This window comes from Artemia franciscana, chromosome 14, assembly GCF_032884065.1.
Source record: "Artemia franciscana chromosome 14, ASM3288406v1, whole genome shotgun sequence".
NCBI lineage: Eukaryota > Metazoa > Arthropoda > Branchiopoda > Anostraca > Artemiidae > Artemia > Artemia franciscana.
In genome coordinates this window covers 30,882,199-30,903,506 of record NC_088876.1, presented here as the reverse complement: position 1 = coordinate 30,903,506, position 21,308 = coordinate 30,882,199, and the positions used below count along the sequence as shown (strand labels likewise).

The window sequence follows — 21,308 nt, the reverse complement described above, 5'->3', positions numbered from 1 at the left end:
AAAAGATGGTAATCTCTCTTCAATACCTAGAGCTTCGAGTTTCTGAGCTGTAGGATCTCAAGTTCGATCATAGTGTGTGGCCTTAGTTACTGTTTGATGGTAATTTGATGGCGAAATTTGCAAATAAAAAAATAAAATGAAAATACAACGAATAAACTACAGCCCAGGGTTTGAACCCTTACCGCAAAAATGTTTGTCCAACTCATTAAAATATAGCAAAAATGTATAAATTTTGATGAATTTTTTCAACTATATTAAAATATTTTTAAAATATTTTTTTTTAAAAATATTTAAATGCATATTTAAACAAAAATTTAATGAACAATAAAAGCATTGGCTTTAACTTTTGTTTAATGGTGGTTTGATTCGCAAAAGTTTATTTTATAAACCTGTTCTTTATTTCAGGATACACAAACGAGATTCGATTCGTAAAAGCAGCACCAATTGATCTAGAAAAAAAGAAGAAGCAGAAATAGAAAAATAATAGAATTTTTTTTTAGAAAACTTAGAAAAAAATTCACCCGGTTTCAGGCTTTTATTTATATCAGTGATTTTGGATTTTTCATGTGTTAAGCTCTAAATAAAATCCTGCCTTTTGATAATTTGTCTCCTTTTTTAGCAAGTTTTGGGAGAGGTTCTAAATTGATCATAATGAATTTAATGTATATATTATAAGCATCTCTTAGTGAGAGAATCTGAATTAAATACTGCAAATTGTGTTTGAGGGGATAATTTGTTAAGGTTTGTAGGCTTTATAACTGATTATGGCTGTTGTTTTTGAGTTAAAATTGTTAATTTTTTTGTGTATTTTACTATGGCCCTTGGGCTTTTGAAGTAAATCTTATTGTTGTTAAGTGCTCATGCAGATTAATTCTCATGAACCGAGACAAACTTATGTAATATGATTCGTCAAAAAATTATGTTTCTTGATAAAACAATTTTCTTCTTCAGATAAATTTTGGTAAAACGTAAAATTTTAGTCTTGAGAGAATTTGCTATTATTGATGATAGGAAGGAAATAGCTGATTTGATCAGATTCATCAGCAAGTGGGGCTGACCTCATCTAGGGTAGACTGGAAGCTTTACTGCTGAAAGAAATTGTCTTCAGGACTTGGCAGTTGGTTTAAGGGGATTCTGTCAAATTTTAAGGTTTAAGGGGATTCTGTCAAAATAATTTCTCATGGGCATTCCTAAAATTGCTGAACCTTGAATCAAAGTGCAACTTTCTAATGGTAAACGCACCGCATATGCTGAAAAGAATTGATTTTTTCGTTATTTCTCTAGTTTTAAGAGTAACCCAGGATCCTGGACAGAGTCAGTAGTATATTTCAGGCAGTAAATTAAAGCCAAGTCAAAGCTAGGCTTTTCTATTTGACGTGATGTCAGCTGGAACATATGTGACCTCGTGAAATTTACTTTCTAAGCTATTGCTGAATTCTGCTGTAAAGAATAGGAAATAGACAAGCTTACTGGAAAGGTGGTTCACTATCAGCTAGCTTTGCATCTAAGTCATCACTTCCAGTTTGGTTCAGATACAGTGTAGATTCCTTTGCTACTGGCACCGCTGGTCGGAAAGGTGTCATAGTATTTGACAATGTTGGCTCAACCTCTGTTGAAACTGAATTGACATTGTGTGCTTCTCTGATGTGGTTCTAAAAAATTGAATATAAGCATAAGAACACCAAGGCACACAACCAGCCAAGGTAGGATGAAGATCTCAAGACTTCTGTAAAATATTGCAGATATGGGAGACAGGACGCTGAATCTTGGTTCAAATTCACTTTTGACCATCCTCCAACAAAAGCTGGGATTTATCAAGGCTCACTGATTGGATAGGATTTTTGCACCATCCAAGGACTGTGAAAAATCTGGTCTGATCATTGGCCTTCAGTTTTATGAAAGTGAAACCTGAAAACATGACTGAAGAAAAAAAGCTGCCTTTTTAGGTGTTGTTTGGTTAGGCCTAATCTGCCAATACTGGAAAGAACACCATAAAAATACAAAAGTTAAACTGAAGCAACAATAACTCAAAGGGCTCTGATTGAATCGGTGGGACTCTGTCTGAACTGCGGTTGTCTAATGCTTTTTTTTTCATAAGAATCGGATTAATAAAAAACAGGGAGGGGTATGTTTTTTTTTCATTAAATCAATAATTCAGTCAGATCTAGTGAATGAATTTGATCATCCATATTTTGAAATGGTACTTGATTTTTGGTAGTTTACATAGGTGTGAATGGTACGAAAATATTGTGCTGTGTATTTTACCGGGCTCCAAGTTCTCCTGCTTCGAAATTTGTGGAGCTTCTTGATGGTTTTGTGCTTATTGCTTCAAAAAAGTACTCAAAATCGTTATCATGGATGACTTTAATATTAATTTATATAATTCTAGTAATTCCAATAGTAAATTCCATGGAATCTCTTCTGATGGGGCTGACTTATTATCAGTTTGCCTGTCTGGTAGTCTCTTGCCAGCTTATGGAGTGCCAACAAGAATAATGAAAGATTCTACTTCCCTTATTGATAATTTGTTTATGAATCTGGAACTTGAGTCGAGTGATGTGGTTTTGGAAGATTTCTTAGACCCTTTGATACTTGTGACTGACCTTAACTTGATTACAGAGCTTAATAGGCCTATTAAAATAAAAATAAGAGTGACTAGGAAAAATTTATTAAGTAGACTAAAAGTGTTGCTTTCTTCAAGTGATTTTTCTTCTTGTTTTGAGTCGATCCTTTTTTATCACTTCTGACGAATTTTCCTATTATTTCGTTGCATTATATTTTATAGTTATACTGTTGATTAAAGGAGGGTTCAGCTGAATGGGGATGATTGGAATGGGTGGTTGGGTCAATTAGGGTTGAGTTGCACGGGGCTCAGTCAAATAGGCTTTAGTTGTATGGGGATGATTCAAATAGGGTTTCAGTTGAAAGAAAGTTCAGTTGCATGGGGGATTAGATATGATGGAACAACCCTAAGTGAGCAAAATAGGGACAGCAACATAGTAATAGAGCCTCGATTTGAAATTAAATATTGGGTAATCTCAATTTAAATTACGAATTGAATCTCAGTCTAGTTTACTGTGCTGATGTATATGCCTTGCCTGACCATTGTGCGGCTTGAGCAAATAGCTTTGTCCCTGTTAGATTGGAGTTATCTCCTCTCCCTCAATTTGTCTCCCTCTTCAAATTTGAGCATTATTTTCAATCTTCTTTGGCTCTTATCAACCTCTTGACAACTCTGGCCTTCTTTGGCAGATGGCTGAATTCCAAAGATTGGCCTGATATTTACAACTTTCCAAAATCCTGAAATATCTAATTTATTTTCCAGAAATGTTCTTTTTCATGTTTTCTAGTGACAAGACCTACAATTAACCCATAAAGACACTAATCATATGTAAACTGAAGCTGTTGAGAAACGTTGAATTAGATGAAAGTAATACAATGCAAAAAACAACAACAAATTCCTACAGCTCCACAATCCTGCTATAAAATCTAGAAGAGAATCCTATAGCCACTCAACTGTAGTAACTGCAAATACAGGATGTACTTTTGTGTTCGATGATACTATCAGGGTGTTCCAGGTGAAAAATCAAGTAACTTTAAAGTAACTAAAGAAGTTAATTGAATTTTACATTCACCAGGAACGGCTTTTGAAGTAACTAAGGTCTTATTCAGATAGAAAAAAATATTACGATCAAGATTTTCATAATATTTGTTTTAGACTCATTTAGACTGAATTTAGAATAACTTCCTGTGCATAAGTCCTTGTAAATATTGTAGCTAAGGCCACCGACCAGTAGAGGAAACTCTTAGAATATTTTGGAAATGATCTTGAAATCAAAAAAATTAAATACACTCTAGGGGTGTATGAATAGGATATTCTAGGCTAGTTGTATGTTTAAACTTGTTTGTCTTGGGTATAGTTTGAATAACGTAACCTCTTGCCAAGATGGCAAAAAGTAGCTAAACTTGAATTTTACCACAATTATTTTTTCCTTATTGATTAAGCTAGCCTAACCTATATCTTAAATTTAACCCACTGTATAAAATTGGCCTACATTGTTCACTAAAAGAAAATCAGAATGCTACATAAATAACTTAATGCCAAATTAATTATGGAAAGGTAATAATTTTGCAATAAATCTGTGGGCATTAACCTAGATTTGGTTTAAATATCCTGTTTCTATATTAATTTCAGTGCATTAGTATCTGAAAGTATTTGAGCTTACTAAATGATTTTTTAATAATGGATCTGCATCAAATGAGAGGGAGTTCCCCTAGATTTGGCAAAATACTTTGGGAATTTTCATTGAAATATATATATTTTGGTACATCCATCAAGGAACCCCCCTCCTCAAATTTTCAAAATACAGCTAGAAACAATTTTAGATTTTACAATTTTACAGCTTTTTTCAAATCTTCATACAATGAACTCTGCCAGTGGTACATAAGAAATGGCACTACATTATTTAGTTCTGCAGTTGCTTATTGATGAAATAATGGATACTGATGTAGGATCAGATGAAAATGAAGAAAAATGGTGGTAAGTTGTAATATAATATTCAATTTAATCTTGCAAGTTATTATTTTTCTAGACACAATCTTGTATATTCAGGTATGGACAAAGTTCCAAAGCTGCCAATAGCACAATTAAATAGAATTCCAAAAGCTGTTGACACTTTAGCAGCAACTGCCAAATAGCATTACTACTTAGCTACCCCATTTTCTCTATTGTGGGGTATATGTATAAATGAATGTTGGAGTGGAGACAAGTATTATGTTGACTAATAATTTGTAATTTTTTTTATTACATAGAAACAGTTTTTTAGGACCAAGAAAAAAGGATTCTGATTTTATTTAAAAATACATTATTTTGTTTTGCTACAAAGTCATTTATTGTTGTAACCTGTGATTATGATGTTATTCATCATCTTGTATACAAAGATGTCATCTTGTATACAATCATTGTGAATCTTTATTTTGATGTGCATATTTGAAGAAAAAGTTTACCATATGTATAGACCAACTAACCTAATAGGAACATTTTGACTAAATACCTGACAGCCTGTACAACCAACAAGTCTCTTTTTGCTTCCTGGCTTTTGGCTTTGGTCTGTTTTATGCTTTCTATTTAGCTAATTTTGTTTTGCTGGTTAAATAGCAGAAATATTCTTTATTTGACTATGTTTTTGAGTTTAGGCTATTTTATGGTTTTCATTTAGTTATTTTCTTTTTTCCCAAGAAAGAATGTTGGTTAAATAGCAGAAACAATCATATAGGCTACATCACTGTCTTTGTAGAATAAACTTCTAATTTCTTGGAATAAATTTTTTCAGGTTTGGCATTAATAAATTTACTCATAGATAACATTGGCCAAGTTTCATGCTATTTGATATGTAAATTCCGAAAATGGTTCCCATCATTCCCATAATGTCAGGATTTTCTTGAAAAATACATATTATTTTAAACAACACCCAATTTGGAAAAGAATGATGTTGCCCAATTTCTTGTGTACTATCTGGTAACATTAGTTTCACCCAAAGCCAATAATTTGTTATTTTTTTATATTACATAGAAACAGTTTTTTAGGACTTAAAAGTTTCTGATTTTATTTAAATGGCCCTTGTGTTTCAAGAGTTAAAGAATTAAGACAAAAGGTCAAACTGTAGCATAAAGAGCAGAGTATTGTGGAGGGGAAATCAAATCACATAACTTTTCCTATCTAGAATTTCCTCTTTGTGGAGTTTTTCCTGCAGAAAATTCTCCCATCAAATATTTTTTTTCCTCAGAAATGCATTGATAAGCATCTTATCATTTTGGTTATGGATGCAGTTGTTGGCTTGTTGCAAAATTACAAATTTCTGATAGAATGTAAACATTAACTTGCTTTTCTGAATTTACAACAAATTAGTGCAAACATAAATGCTTAATTTGGTGGTGTCCATTGTAATTCTGAGTAACTTGCAATGTCAAGGATAATAACATCTTTGTTTTATTATACTTGACATCTAAAATTTGTGTTTCCAAGATTTGTCAGGGGCTAGTAGCTACAGTGAATTCTTAAATGATTCATAAATGAGGGTAACTTCCCCCTCCTTAATAACTCATTTTTCACCCTGAAGTTTTTAATATCTTATAAAAGTTTCTTAGGGGCCATTTTCACAAGGATTCAAGTTCAACTAAAATCCTTGTGAAACCAACAAAAGATGGATAAAATTCATCTTTTGTTCAACTTATAGATGGGCTTCATAATCCAGTTAAAAATGCGGCAAAAAACATAATCCATCTCAGTGATACCTTAACTCATATAGCAAATTTCAAGCAGAACTAGCTTAGCCTACTAGCAGTTGTCGTTCATTTTGGAGAGGCCACGCCACCCAAGCAAAGGGTGTATTGTCATTACAAATGATTTTGCTGAAATGAGCTGGTGGAAAACTATTAGGAAATGTAAGGAATCTAGTTTACTGTTTAGAGATTAGGATATCACAAATTTAAGCATTCAATATGCTTGTTTGTAAATCTTAAGTAAATACAAACCCTGTTGGAATTTTGTTGATATCCATCTCACAATTAGTGTGTCTAAAGAAAGTTTCCAAAGAGCATTCAGTTTTCAGCATGCATTTTATCTTTATTGATGGTTAAAGAAAGTAATAGATATACCTGCTGTAGTTGATTAGTAATAAATAACTTGCTGCCTTTCTGCATAAAAATGTGCATTTTTATGTATAGCTTTTAAAATCATTAATTCCTGAGAAGTCCCTTCTCCAGTTATGCCAGCTTTATGGGTAGTAAAGCCTTTTTAAAATAATCTGGAATAATTCTTTGGGGGTCCTTACCAGTGGCTTTCCTTTGTACTGCAATTAGCAATGGGTGAAATATATTGCAGTCACTAACAATTTACAATCTTACCTATTTTACCACTATTAAGTTGCAAAAGGGGTGAACTAAATATTTACCATTGAATTTGCCACAAAAGAAATTTCTAGCTTCAAGAAATTCAATCATGCCTTTAGAACAAGGGATCCTAAGTTAGGTCAAAGTCTTGAAAATTTGCTTCTAGTAAAAGTAATTTGTAAATAAAAATTTGTATCTTTCTAAAAATGAGACAAAAAAAAATCCTGCAGAAAAGAAACAAGACAGATTAATAAAAGAAGAAATACCATGGATGCCCATGAAATGTAAGATAGAAATGAACAAAACTTCAATTATGCATCTGTTTTCTTTAAACAGACAGGAGGAATAAACCTCCAAGCTTTGACAAATTCAATCTCACTTTTGGAACCAGGTATAAGACTAATTTCCAGGGAATGAAAACAATGAATCCCTGACTTTTCTATTGACACAGGCAGTGAAGGGAATAAAAAAACATTTATTGTTCTGCCTATTTGTTTAATTTCTCTGTCAGTTCTACAAATTCTTTATTATATTTATTTGATAAAAAAGGCAAAATGTCATAGATAAGATTTATTTGCAAAAAAGCCTGCAGGCCATAGCAAACACGTGCAACTTTATACAAGCACCTAATTCCAAACAACTTAAAAAAGCAAACAAACTTGCAAACAAATTAAACAAGCAAACAAACTTTCAAACACTTTATGAATTCAGAAACATCCATAAATAAACTCTTACCAAGCTAACTCCTCAAACATGATTTCCTATGCTTAATCCCTAAACAAAGATTAAATAAAAAAAAACTAGTTTTTTAAACTGAAAGTAAGGAGCAATATTAAAACTTAAAATGAACAGAAATTACTCCATATATGAAATGGGTTGTCCCCTCTGCAATCCCTCACTCTTACGCTAAAGTTTTTAATTGTTTTAAAAAGTAGAATTGTGGCAAAGAATCAAACTTTAGCATAAAGAGCAAGGAATTGCAGAGGGGACAACCCATTTCATATACAGAGTAATTTCTGTTTGTTTTAAGTTTTAATATTGCTCCTTACTTTCAGTTTAAAAAACTAGTTTTTTTATTTAATTTCTGAACATTTTTGAATTAATGCATTTTTGATTTTGGCTCTGCACATAAATTAATAAAATGAAATTTGCATATTAATTTTTTTTTTGGCTAAACGGCTTTCTCTTATTTTTGATCAGAAGATTTTGAGAAATAAGGGGTGGGGAAGGAGGCCTAGTTGCCCTCCAATTTTTTGGTTACTTAAAAAGGCAACTAGAACTATTAATTTTTAACAAACTTTTTTATTAGTAAAAAATATACATAACTTAAGAATTAACTTACATAACAAACTTTTATACTCTTATATTTTTTTTATTATGTATATGAGGGGGTTTGTCCCCTTATTAATACCTTGCCTTTTATGCTAAATCTTAAGTTTTGTCCCAATTCTTTAAGAATAACCCCTGAATCAGAAAGGCTGTGGAATAAATAGTTGAAATTACCACCACTACTACTATATCATCTACAAATAATATACATGATAGCCTGAACCAATCCAAAGATACAAATGGGGCTCCATTATTTTTTTTATAAAACTGTCTAAATCATTAACAAACAATGAGAAAAGCTTTGGGGATAAAGTACATCCTTGTTTCACACCCAAATGAGACATAACTAGTCTAGAAAATATCCCCATCACCTTTACAACAAACTTCACCCTCCTATATATAGCTGCTATCATTGCTACAAAACAAGATGGCAAGCCTATTTCTAACAGGCTTTCAATTAACAACCTCCTATTTACTGAATCAAAAGCACTTCTCAGGTCTAAAAAGATACAAATAGTCAACCCTTTTTCCATCTCAATATTTCCAAAGTAAAAATATGGTCAATAGTGCTGAATGTCATTCTGAATCCCACTTGTACTGGACTCAGTATTTCCTCTTTATCTGACCAATCTCTTAGCCTAAATTCCAAAACCTTATTTGCACATTAGGGGAAGGGGGAGGGGGCATTATATCAAATACCTAACCACCTCTATATATAAATATTAATTTAAATGTAATTGCATCATAGTTTGTTTCACAAAAGAACCTAAATTTACTTATTGAATAACACACAAGTACCTAACAACCATGTTGATGCATAGCTTAGATTTTTTGGTATGCATTGATGTATACAATTCTTCTCAATTCCTATTTTGATAGGAATACATGAGGGTTTGAGTTTCACATTATTGCATAGCCTACTAGTTTTGACCCTATTTTCTAATGTAGCAAGAAGTTAGGCCTACTTAAAAAAGAAAAAAATTGTATGCTGACCAATGGTCAGCATTGCACAGCAAGTGATATCCTGATTCAATGTCTGTAGCTGGGAGTGTTACAAAACATTGATTCTTCATTTGAATTCATTTGAGTGCAAAAAAACATTTGATTCTTCTTAAGTTTCTCCTCTAAATTTCTCCAGATAGGCTAATCATTATAGCTAGGTGTACTGTGGCTAAACTTACAGAGTCACACCATTGACCCTTATCCCAACCAAAATAACAGCAACACCAGGCCTTAAACTCCTAAGCTTAGGTTTTCAAGCCTGGAGTAGCCTACAAGAAACTTTAATAGGAGGGCTCAAATGTATCTATAAATTAATATTAAAAAGTTGTTACAGGCTACCAATAAACTGCAAAGTTTTTTGAAGCACTTCAATGAATTACAGGATTCAATCTAGCCAAGGCTAGCTTAAATAATTATCATTGAATGTTTTAAATCAGCTTCCAGAGTAACACAGTGTTTCTTTCTGTCAAGTGGGATTGAACTAAGCTTTCTTTGAACTATATACATTTTTTTCTGGACAATTAGACCTATTACTCACTCTAGGCTATGTCATCTCTACAAAACAATTTACCACTGACTTTGGATTTACTTTGGAATGGAATTGGAATTTACTTTGGAATTGGATTTACTTTTGGAATGACTTTGGAATACTTTGGCTAGCAACTGTCCAAGGATTACAGGAATTTAATTAGAAGCTTCCTAAAGCAAGACCTGAAGACTTCACCCCCAACAAACTATTCAACCAAGCTTCTCTAGATATGCCCAGCAGATCACATTAATGCTTGAACTTTACCAATGAATTTTTTATTAAAAATCATTTAAGATCAAAATAAGATTGTTTACCATCACTGGTTCTTTGAACAATTGCAGTTCCATTCTCTTCACTGCATAAAGGCTCATAGTCTTCAAACTTTTGTTTGTTAGCCATCATAAAAGTTTTATATTATTGTAGTGATGCTAATGATGTTAAGTTACTTAACTAAAGATGCTCGTTAACTATCTTTAGCAAAAGTTACTGAAAAAGTTACTTTGAAGTAACTTTTCTGTCGTTCCAGCTGCTAAATAGCCTCAGCTGGAACGGAAAAAGTTACTCTTAGTAACTTTTCCGTAACTTTTAGTTAGTTTTTGTCTCAGCTGGAACACGCTCAAATCCCGCGCTGTCAGGATATATCCTTCTTCTCTAAATTAACAATCATCAATCATGGGCCTTTTTTGCGTCAAACAAAGAGACTGTTTGAGCTCAACCACTCGGTGTGGTTGAGCTCAAACGCTGTTTTTGTGTGAAACAGTGACAAACCAGGTTGTCATGAAAAGTGTTTTTACGTGAAACAATTCACTAGTTAAGCCAAAACTGTCATTGCTTTTAACCGTAGGGTTCTACCATTTATAAAAAAATATAAATAAAAATGTGTTTATTTGCATTTTTGTTACATTTTACGACTCGGACAACAATTTTGGGTGCGGGAGGGACTAGGGGTCCTATGGACATGGTTAGTCGTAAATCTTTGACTAATTTTTTTTTTCTCCAATTCTGTTCAAACGGTTCACAGAACTGAAAAAAAAATATGAAAATAAAACATTTTTCTTATAAAAAAAATTATAAATACAAATATGTTTATTTGCATTTTTGTTACATTTTACGACTCGGACAACAATTTCGGGTGGGGGAGTATTGGGGGTCCTGTGGACATAGTCAGTCATAAATCTTTGACTCTTTTTTTTAGCCATCGTTTTTAGCCATCGTTTAGCCATCGTTGTTTTTTTAGCCATCGTTTTTTAGCCTCGTTTTGTTAGCCATCATAAAAGTTTTATATTATTGTAGTGATGCTAATGATGTTAAGTTACTTAACTAAAGATGCTCGTTAACTATCTTTAGCAAAAGTTACTGAAAAAGTTACTTTGAAGTAACTTTTCTGTCGTTCCAGCTGCTAAATAGCCTCAGCTGGAACGGAAAAAGTTACTCTTAGTAACTTTTCCGTAACTTTTAGTTAGTTTTTGTCTCAGCTGGAACACGCTCAAAATCCCGCGCTGTCAGGATATATCCTTCTTCTCTAAATTAACAATCATCAATCATGGGCCTTTTTTGCGTCAAACAAAGAGACTGTTTGAGCTCAACCACTCGGTGTGGTTGAGCTCAAACGCTGTTTTTGTGTGAAACAGTGACAAACCAGGTTGTCATGAAAAGTGTTTTTACGTGAAACAATTCACTAGTTAAGCCAAAACTGTCATTGCTTTTAACCGTAGGGTTCTACCATTTTAAAAAAATATAAATAAAAATGTGTTTATTTGCATTTTTGTTACATTTTACGACTCGGACAACAATTTTGGGTGCGGGAGGGACTAGGGGTCCTATGGACATGGTTAGTCGTAAATCTTTGACTAATTTTTTTTTTTCTCCAATTCTGTTCAAACGGTTCACAGAACTGAAAAAAAAATATGAAAATAAAACATTTTTCTTATAAAAAAAAATTATAAATACAAATATGTTTATTTGCATTTTTGTTACATTTTACGACTCGGACAACAATTTTGGGTGGGGGAGTATTGGGGGTCCTGTGGACATAGTCAGTCATAAATCTTTGACTCGTTTTTTCGGGATCTGGTCTCCAATTTCCTCAACTGAGGAAAAATTATGAAAATTGAAAGTTAGTTAGAAAAGTATCAGAGAAAAGATTTCGAATAGCTCAGGAAATGTTCAAGCGCAGTGAGATGGATTGCTTCGATGTGATCTTAATCGTGAATGAGTTCCAAAGAGATGAGGAGACTCTCACAATGACTGAGAAGCAACCACTCAGTTGTTACTCTCAGTGAGTAAAAGGTCTTTTTAGAATCAGAATCCCTCGAGAATAAGGAAGGATCTGTCCCTTCAGTAAACAAGCTGGGGAAGCACATCTCCATGGAATAGCAAAGGAACACTTTCAATCTAGCAAAAGTATTATCTTGTTTTGTCATTTTTGTATACAAAGAAATTTTGTGTTTTTCTACCCAAAGAAAGTCAATTACAGGAGTATCGATTGGGGCCCAAGAAAACATGTTTTTCAGTGGTTTTGAGTAGTTGTAGAAATGGTTTTGCTTGTTTGAAACAATTTGCAATTGCCTAGAATCCATTCTTCTAAAATATTGTACTTGATGGTCTGCAGCATATTGGCGAAATGAGAGAGGCTACGCTACATTCTAGTAAGCCTCGGATATACAAACATTACACATTTTTCTGGAAGATGGACAGTGTTAGGTAAACTTAAGCTGGTATATCGAGAACAGAGGTGATACTCATCGGTGCTTGTTTTCTGTTATTTATGCAGAAAGTGTGGTTCTATATTTTTGACCAAAACAGGGCCGTGTTTCTGTTCCAGCCCTGTTTGGTCCCTTTCTTCTAGAACCAAAAGTGCTTTAAGTCCCACTTTTAAGCTGTTTACTTAACGTAAAGGACTTACTGACATAAATAAATTTCATAAATTCCACAGATTTTGAAAATCGTCTAAAGTCACGAAAATTGGATTTTAATTTTAATTTTTAATTTAATTAATTTAATTTTTAATTTAATTAATGCGATTTTAATTTTGGATACTATCATTTTTCATTAAAATCAATGTTTTTGCAATAGAAGAACTACCCCCCACAGCACCCATATTGCACTGATAACCTTAAAATTTCCCTTTCAGTGGGATAGAATAGATTAATCACTGGTTCTGAATCGCTATGAAAATAGCCTGAGCCTAAAACGTACTTTTGAGGCTTCAGTCTTCTTCCCCTTATATGCTAAAATACTACAGATTAAAGCTAATCTGTATTTTAAGATGTACGTGCTTTTTGCATTTATTTAGTAACTAAATAAAAAAAAGTACTACTTTATATCTGCTGTTTTGAAGGTTTTGGCCTCCCCCCCAAAAAATTTCTGCGTACATGCCTGTATAGGATTTTTATTGCAATTATCAATTTTTGTAATTTACGCAATTTAATGTCGTTTCATGCTGTCTTTTCAAAGATATTTGATTATTGAACCCAGTCCGATTTCTGACAACAATTTCTACTAAGCTTCATTTCTACTAAGGTTTCCATTTTTAAGGTTTTTGAATTATTGTAATCCTTTGTCAGAATATATACAAATATTTTGCAATTACCAGTTTTACTCTTTAAGCAATTTAGTGTACACTTCTCCATGCAGAAAATCATCAACTTTTCCTTCCACACAAGTGTGACAAGTGTAACAACGTCATTGCAATATTAATGTTCGTAAAAATGACGTCACTCACATAATTTATTTTCTAACATTAAGGTTCTTGACAAATTTTCTCAAACTTCTGACCAATATAGACCGTTTTTTCAGGTCAGAATTAACCAGGATGCCAATTAACCTCAAAAAAATATGGAGATGTTTTCGAGAACAAATACATATATATATATACTATTATACACATATATATGCGATTTTAATTCAAAATTTTTAATTACTAAGGCAGCTTTATTTTATGTCCTAGAGATACACTTTGCAATACAAGAGCATTAATGAAATAAATTACTCATGACACCTTTGAGCGTCGACAGGGTTTAAGTAGAGTGGCCTAGCCCTCATACTAATAAGCAGCTAGTTAGGGATTTCTACGCATATTGCTTTCCATTATTAATACTTTACCTACCTTTTCAAATTCATGAACGCGGAAAATGCCAGTAGTGTCTCTCCCATGAGACCCAACTTCCTTGTGAAAGCAATGGGATAATCCAGTATATCGCATAGGCAGATCTTTCTCTGATAGCCATTCCCCTTGATGTATGGCACCTAGGGGTTGCTCTGATGTCGCTATAAGGTATTTTTCTTCAGTGTCTCTATTATCTGGGGTTTCACTACCCTCTCCTGACACCTGCAATAAAGCTCTTCTTACTTTGACTTTTACTTTCCATCCTAATTTCTTTTACTCATTTCAGAACCCGCGCGCGTAAGTCGTTACGCGTTTTATGTTGTATTAAACATTTAGTCTGTTTTTCTGTCTTATCATAACCAATAGCTGCAAGCTAGTAAAGAACAAAGCCCCCCCCCCCATAGTAACCAAAAGTTTATAAACACGTTTGAATAAAAAAAAATGTTTAGTCCCGGTGTCCCAGTTTGTAATTTCTCTTTGAGTGTCCCGGTCGTCATTTATATTCCCTGTGTCCCGGTCGTCATTTGTGTCCCGGTGTCTATATATCCGGCCTGTGCCCCCGGCGTCCCCGTTGTAGTTGTGTCCCTGTGTCCCTGTCGTCATTTATATTCCCTGTGTCCCGGTCGTGATTTGTGTCCGGGTGTCCCAGTCTGTAATTTTTCTTTGAGGTTCCCGGTCGTCACTTATATTCCCTCTGTCTCGGTCGTCATTTGTGTCCCGGTCTGTAATTTCTCTTTGAGTGTTTTTTCTTTTTAGTTTTTTTTTAGTTTTTTACCTTTTTTTTTCAGTTTTCTTTTTCTTCTTTATTTTTCAGCGTCACTATGAAGTACATATCGACGAACCTTTGTTTTTTTAACTTAAATCTGGTAGGCATTGATGACCTTATCCAAGTCAAAATCCCAAACCCAATCATCATCGCTATCATTTTCAGTTTTGATATGTTTTGACTCTCGCTGTCCAGGTGGATTTTCATCTAACTGCGCGGTTTTGCATTCTTTAGCCGCAAGCCTGTTTTCTTGCTGTTCTTGTGATTCCCCGGCACGCTTTCCTTTCTTACTTTCTCTATCAGCTGCAAGCCTGTTTTCTTGCTGTTCTTGTGATTCCTCGGAACGCTTTCTTTTCTTACTTTCTCAATCAGCAGCAAGTTTTTTGGCATAAACTCTTTGAGCAGCTTCCTCGGCTGTTGCCATTGTAGGTTCTTCAGTCATTTTACAATTAAACATTTTTCCGTGAACAAATGTCTTAAATACCGTTAATGACGTCACCGTCATAGCAAAAATGACGACAACTAACTTCATGACGTCAGTCGACACAGAAACATGACGTCACCTGATCCACAGACAGACAGACAGACAACTTATTTATATATATATATATATATATATATATATATATATATATATATATATATATATATATATATATATATATATATATGACTATACTAATATAATTAAACTATATAATTTAGAAAACTTATCAAAATTAGAACAAATATACTATTTTGATTCTACAAAACCAGCAGTATACAAGTTTTAGCATGTAAGCTTTCAGAACTGCCTTTGACATGCCAACTAAAGAAAATAAAAACCTTTATAGCTTAGTTCAGAGGAAAGGCTGTATCTGGGAGGGAAGGACGTAAAAGCATTTTGTATTAAAATCAACTTGGTGAAAGTGATGAAAAACTCGAGAGCCATGACTAATTAGAGTAAAAGCCAAGACAGATAGTCTCTAAGAGAGGCAAAGGTGGGATACAATTTCAAAATTGTATAAAAATGATTCATTTCACATGTTGATAGATAACCTATCGTTCATCCTAGGGCAGATCTAAGGTAGAGAGGCATAGAGAAAGGGTAATTCAAACAGTCAATCAGTTCTGTGAACCGTTTGGAGGAAATTGGAGACCAGATCCCGAAAAAACGAGTCAAAGATTTATGACTGACTATGTCCACAGGACCCCCAATACTCCCCCACCCGAAATTGTTGTCCGAGTCGTAAAATGTAACAAAAATGCAAATAAACATATTTGTATTTATAATTTTTTTTATAAGAAAAATGTTTTATTTTCATTTTTTTTTTCAGTTCTGTGAACCGTTTGAACAGAATTGGAGAAAAAAAAATTAGTCAAAGATTTACGACTAACCATGTCCATAGGACCCCTAGTCTTTGCCGCACCCAAAATTGTTGTCCGAGTCGTAAAATGTAACAAAAATGCAAATAAACACATTTTTATTTATATTTTTTTTACATAAAAAACAAAAAATAAATAAATGGATTTATATTTATAAATATATATATTCATATATATTCATTTCAGTCATCCAAAGAAGCACTAAGCCTATTGCAAAATCAACAAAACAGAAAATATGTATTGAAAATCAAATACCTTGTAAAGTTCTTCATCAAATTGGGACAACTGGTCCACTTGCTGCATCATAACTTTATTCATGAATAATAGACTATCTATACTAGTGAAGCCCTTTTCGCACAGCGTATCCTTCGCAGGCATGACCAGTGCACACCTCAAATGTGAAGCACGGCCCTTTAACAGACAATATATAAGTCAGACTACAAATGAAACCGAAACCGCAGGAGAGGAGTGTGCAAACCAAAAGCCTCCTTCTCTGTGTACGTGTCGTGAAACCAATGCTAATGAAGGATTGAATATGCTGTCTACACTAGGAAAAACTACTAGGACACTTCTCTAGGACGCTTTGCACCTGTGGGATAGCTAATTTTTCAATTCCGATTTCTTAGAAATTAACTAACATTATTAAAATTCAACCAACTTTAATTAATTTGGTTAGTAACAAATGGCTTTAAAACTTGAACAAATAATTTCCCAAACATCAAGTTAAAAAAAAAAAAAAAATCCTTGGAGCAAGAGTCGGTCCAGCGCAGAGTCTTTTATTACAATGAGGATTTCAATAGCAAGAGCGGAGCGTTGAGGAGGGAACAGCCCCTTTCATACACGGAATAGTTTCTGTTCGTTTTAAGTTTTAATATCGCTCCTTACTTCCAGTTAAAAAAAATATTTTTTTTATTTAATTTCTGAGCATTTTTGAATTAATGCATATTTTGGTTTTGGCCCTCCGCAGATGAATAATTAAACCGACATTTGCATATTAATTTTTTTTGCTAAGCCACTGTCTCACAATTCTATTGAATGATTTTGAGAAAAAAAGAGCGGGGGAGGAGGCCTAGTTGCCCTCCAGTTTTTTGGTAAATTAAAAAGGCAACTAGAACTTTTAGTTTTTTACGAACTTTTTTATTAGTAAAAGATATGCGTAACTTACGAATTAGCTTACGTAACAAACTTCTATATTCGTAAGTTTCTATTATTTATATGAAGGGGTTCCCCCTCGTCAATACCTCGCTATTTAAACTTTGGCGTTAGTGAAGACTTGCTGTCAAAAAGCCTATACCAGGTTACACTGTGACACTATATAGCGCTATGTAAATCTGAAGCCAGGGTGATATTTGGACTAAGTCTAAATATCACCCTCGCTTCAGATTTACATAGCGCTCTATATATTTTCTTTTCAAATCGCCTTTCTTTATTTTGTATAATTAATTTATTTGTTGAGAACGCACGAGTGTCCTCGAATGTCCTTATTTTCAATTTCTTTATCACTTCTCTAATTTGATTAACAATCCTGGGAGTAACACTTGCAAATGGTTGCCCGTATTCTATGGATGCTTGTTTTACTGTAGTGTCACCCATTTAATTTCCACTATTGTTCACATGTCCAGGTACCCAATCCAATGTGATGGTTACTCCTTTTCCCAGTATTTTCTGTATTTCTTCATGGCAATAAATCACTTCGGAAGCTACTTTATTTTCTACATAAATATTCTTGATTGCCTCCAAACCACTCTTTGAATCCTAACAGATTCTATAATTTTCACCTGTAGATGCAGAATCTATTAAGTATCTCACTTCTTTGGCTATTGCCACTACTTTTACTTGAAACACTGTAGTTATGTCACCTAATTTGATCAATTTAACTATATTTTTGGATGAGATTACAGAAGCAGACCCACTTTATTGTCCACTTTGGATGCATCCGTGAAGATATCTACAGTGTCAAGATATTGCAGCTCTTTTGTCATCTTGAACAACTGATCAAAATCTAAATTATCCCTCTTTTCAAATTCAGTATTGCGCTGCACTATAAACTTATTTATAGCGTACAAATTCTTATTTTTTGAAATCTACGCCTGAAAAATTCAACCAATAATTATAAATGGTAGAACCCTACGGTTAAAAGCAATGACAGTTTTGGCTTAACTAGTGAATTGTTTCACGTAAAAACACTTTTCATGACAACCTGGTTTGTCACTGTTTCACACAAAAACAGCGTTTGAGCTCAACCACACCGAGTGGTTGAGCTCAAACAGTCTCTTTGTTTGACGCAAAAAAGGCCCATGATTGATGATTGTTAATTTAGAGAAGAAGGATATATCCTGACAGCGCGGGATTTTAAAAAGACATGTTACCGAGGGACCTAAGAAAAGAATGCATAATTCTGCTATCAAGAGCAATAGTATTTACACTTCTACATCCGTTTTATTATGGGATATCCTTAAATATCGTAAGCTTTTTTCGCTTAATATATTACTTGGGAATGTGCTTTAGCCCACATTTTAGTAATAGGCTAAAAGTTAATGTTACACAGACAAGCCTATTTAAGTGTGGTGATCCCTGGATTATGCTTATTATAGAATTTGTTTTACAGAACCAAGATAATGGGCTCTGATATACCTAACAGTTGCTGAGTTACAAGAATAAAATTTTCAGAAACAAAACCCAGGCCTAAATGGTAAAACTCGTGCAAACAGTATTACTGGCTTTCATATAAAGTGAATGTACCACTCGATGCCTTTATTAATGCTCTTTACAAATATAATAATTGCTTCTACCGCAAATTCAGATTTAAGCACTTTTTGACCTCTTAAAAATGACCTATAGCCTATATGGGGTAATTACAAATCTGTAAAAGTTTAGAATCAAATTTGGGCTATATATTTGCACATCAGGGGGGTGGGGTAAAGCATAGCATATATTAAATACATAACCTAACCATTGCTGTTTTTTTTAGGCTATGTGTTTGTGCACATCAAATTTTAATGAGAAGAGAAATCACCTGTGCAACAGCACAAACACATAAAAAAATAAAAATACAGCAATTGTTTGTTTACATATTTAATATATGCTTTGCTTTACCCCCACCCCCCTGATGTGGAAATATATAGCCGAAATTTGTTTCTAAACTATTACAGATTTGTAATGACTCCATATATAGGTCATTTTTAAGAGGTCAAAAAGTGCTTAAATCTGAATTTGCAGCAGAAGCAATTATTATATATGTAAACAGCATTAAAAAAGGCATTGAGTGGTATATTCACTTTATACAAAAGCCAGTAATACTGTTTGCACCAGTTTTACTGCCTAAATTGTTGGCAGGCTAATGATTTAGGTAGAATCATAGTAAATTGTATAACTGGCTTTGGTATAAAGTGAATATACCACTTGATGTGTTTTTTATGCTCTTTAAAAAATATAGTAATTGCTTCTACCTTAAATTTAAATTTAAGCAATTTTTAACCTAACTTAAACTGTGGGCAGGCTAATACTTTAATGGGTAAAATTATAGCAAATTGTATAACTGGCTTTTGCATAAAGTGAATATACCACTTGATGTCTTTTTTATGCTCTTTACAAATAGCCTATAATAATTGCTTCTACATTAAATTGAGATTAAGTACTTTTTTAGTTCTTAAAAATGATACATTTTCAATTAGAGTATGATTTATTGCTCATTTTCTGCCAAATAATACTATGTTTTCTCAGTGCCATCTTTACCATCATTAAAAAAAAAAATAATGCTACATTTTCTCAGTGCTAAAATTATTTATAATAAGGTCAGGTTATGTTAGGCTAGGTTAAAAAGTGCTTAAATTTAAGTTTAAGGTAGAAGCAATTATTATATTTATAAAAAAATAAAAAAAGGCATCAAGTAGTATATTCACTTTATACAAAAGCCAGTTATACAATTTGCTATGATTTTACCATGCTTTATGTCACTGGTTAGATCACCACATTAAAAAAGCCATGCCAATAAAATTTAACAATTCTATTAAATCTTAATATCTTTGTCTTATCAAACATAGCCTAAGCTACTGGCTGGTTGTCTAAAAATCTATCACCCCTCAGCCAATAGTCCCATATTTAGACATATGCTTAGGATATGTACAAAATTAAAAGACATTAGGCTGTTAATACAAGGAAAGGTAATAGGCTAGAGTAAAACTCTAGATGACCTACTTTATACCATCTTAGAAACAGGTTATGCTAGAAAAATTAAACTGCAATGAACTCAGGGCCTAAAACGTACTCCAGGAAAGTATTGCTAAGCTGATATGTTAATCTTTTGGTATAGATGTATGAGCAGTCATACTTACTAACAGAGTATATACCCCCACTCCCCTAATGTGTAAATATAGCCTATATGCAGAATTGCATTCAGTATCTAACTATAATCTTTATTTGCATTACAAATGAACTAGGTAATTGTTTAGTTTTGTCACAAGCTGTCTAAAGTGGAAACTATTTTGCAAAGCAGTTTCCATATTGTAGCACTTAGATATGGTAATTCAAGAAGCACATCCATTTCTGATTGACCCTCCTCCTCCATAGTGCCAACTAAAAATGCATAAAGTGGGCAGGGTTTTGAAGCTGAGTGAAAAGTTGGGGCTGTACAATCTGAATGGATATATTTTAGATAATAATTCCAGTTATCACTGGTAATTTCTGTATAGTAGGAAGTCAAAAGATTATTAAAAACCTCATGCATCCATTAATGTTCATATCCGAGATGGTTCACTTTCAAGTTTAAACTTCCCAGCTGTTTGTGAACAAAACAAATGGCTGATTTTGTTTACAGGTAACATTACCTATAGAGTAAAGTGTATTATTCAATGAGCCCTGCAGGCAGCAGGACAAGGTCTGTATTCTATATTTGTTAAATAAATAAAGAATACAGACCTATACCTGCTGCCTGCAGGACTCATGGACAAATATGCTTTGCTTTATAGATAATATTACCTGTAAGCAAGCCCACTCTATGCATTTTTAGTTTGCCCTATAGAGGAAGAGGGCCAATCAGAAATGAATAAGCTTCTAGAATTAGTATTTCTAAGTGCTATAGTATAGAAACTATGCTACTTTGCAGCACAGTTTTATGACAAAACAAAAAAATTACGTTGAACTTTATCTCCATCTGTAAATATATCCAATTCAGGGTATATGTTTGTGCAACATGGGGGTGGGGGTAAATTCATTTTTGATGCATTCAGAATGCAATTTCTGGGTGTTTACTAGCACATTAGAGGGGTGGAGGTGTATAAGCTACTCTGTTATTAGCCTATGTAGTTTCTAAGAAATTC

At 33.3% G+C, this 21,308-nt stretch overlaps 1 protein-coding gene and 1 long non-coding RNA gene across 4 annotated transcripts in view; one reads left to right on the top strand and one right to left on the bottom strand.

Moving 5' to 3' along the window:
* LOC136035568 (serine--tRNA ligase, cytoplasmic-like) overlaps positions 1-602 on the top strand; it is a 53,695-nt gene extending 53,093 nt beyond the window's left edge. For both annotated transcript variants that reach the window (XM_065717440.1, XM_065717441.1), the window contains one exon: positions 406-602. In XM_065717440.1, the coding sequence (XP_065573512.1) occupies positions 406-476 (71 nt within the window). In that variant the 3' untranslated portion in view covers positions 477-602. The remainder of the gene's footprint in view (positions 1-405) is intronic.
* Positions 1-3,648, bottom strand: part of LOC136035569 (uncharacterized) — a 35,009-nt gene extending 31,361 nt beyond the window's left edge. Inside the window, exons 1-2 of one of the 2 annotated variants that reach the window (XR_010619469.1) lie at positions 3,518-3,648; positions 1,471-1,652 (exon numbers count right to left, since the gene is read on the bottom strand). This is a non-coding gene — a long non-coding RNA (uncharacterized LOC136035569). The remainder of the gene's footprint in view (positions 1-1,470; positions 1,653-3,517) is intronic. The other variant, XR_010619468.1, reaches the window with a different exon arrangement.
* Between the last annotated feature and the right edge of the window lie 17,660 nt (positions 3,649-21,308).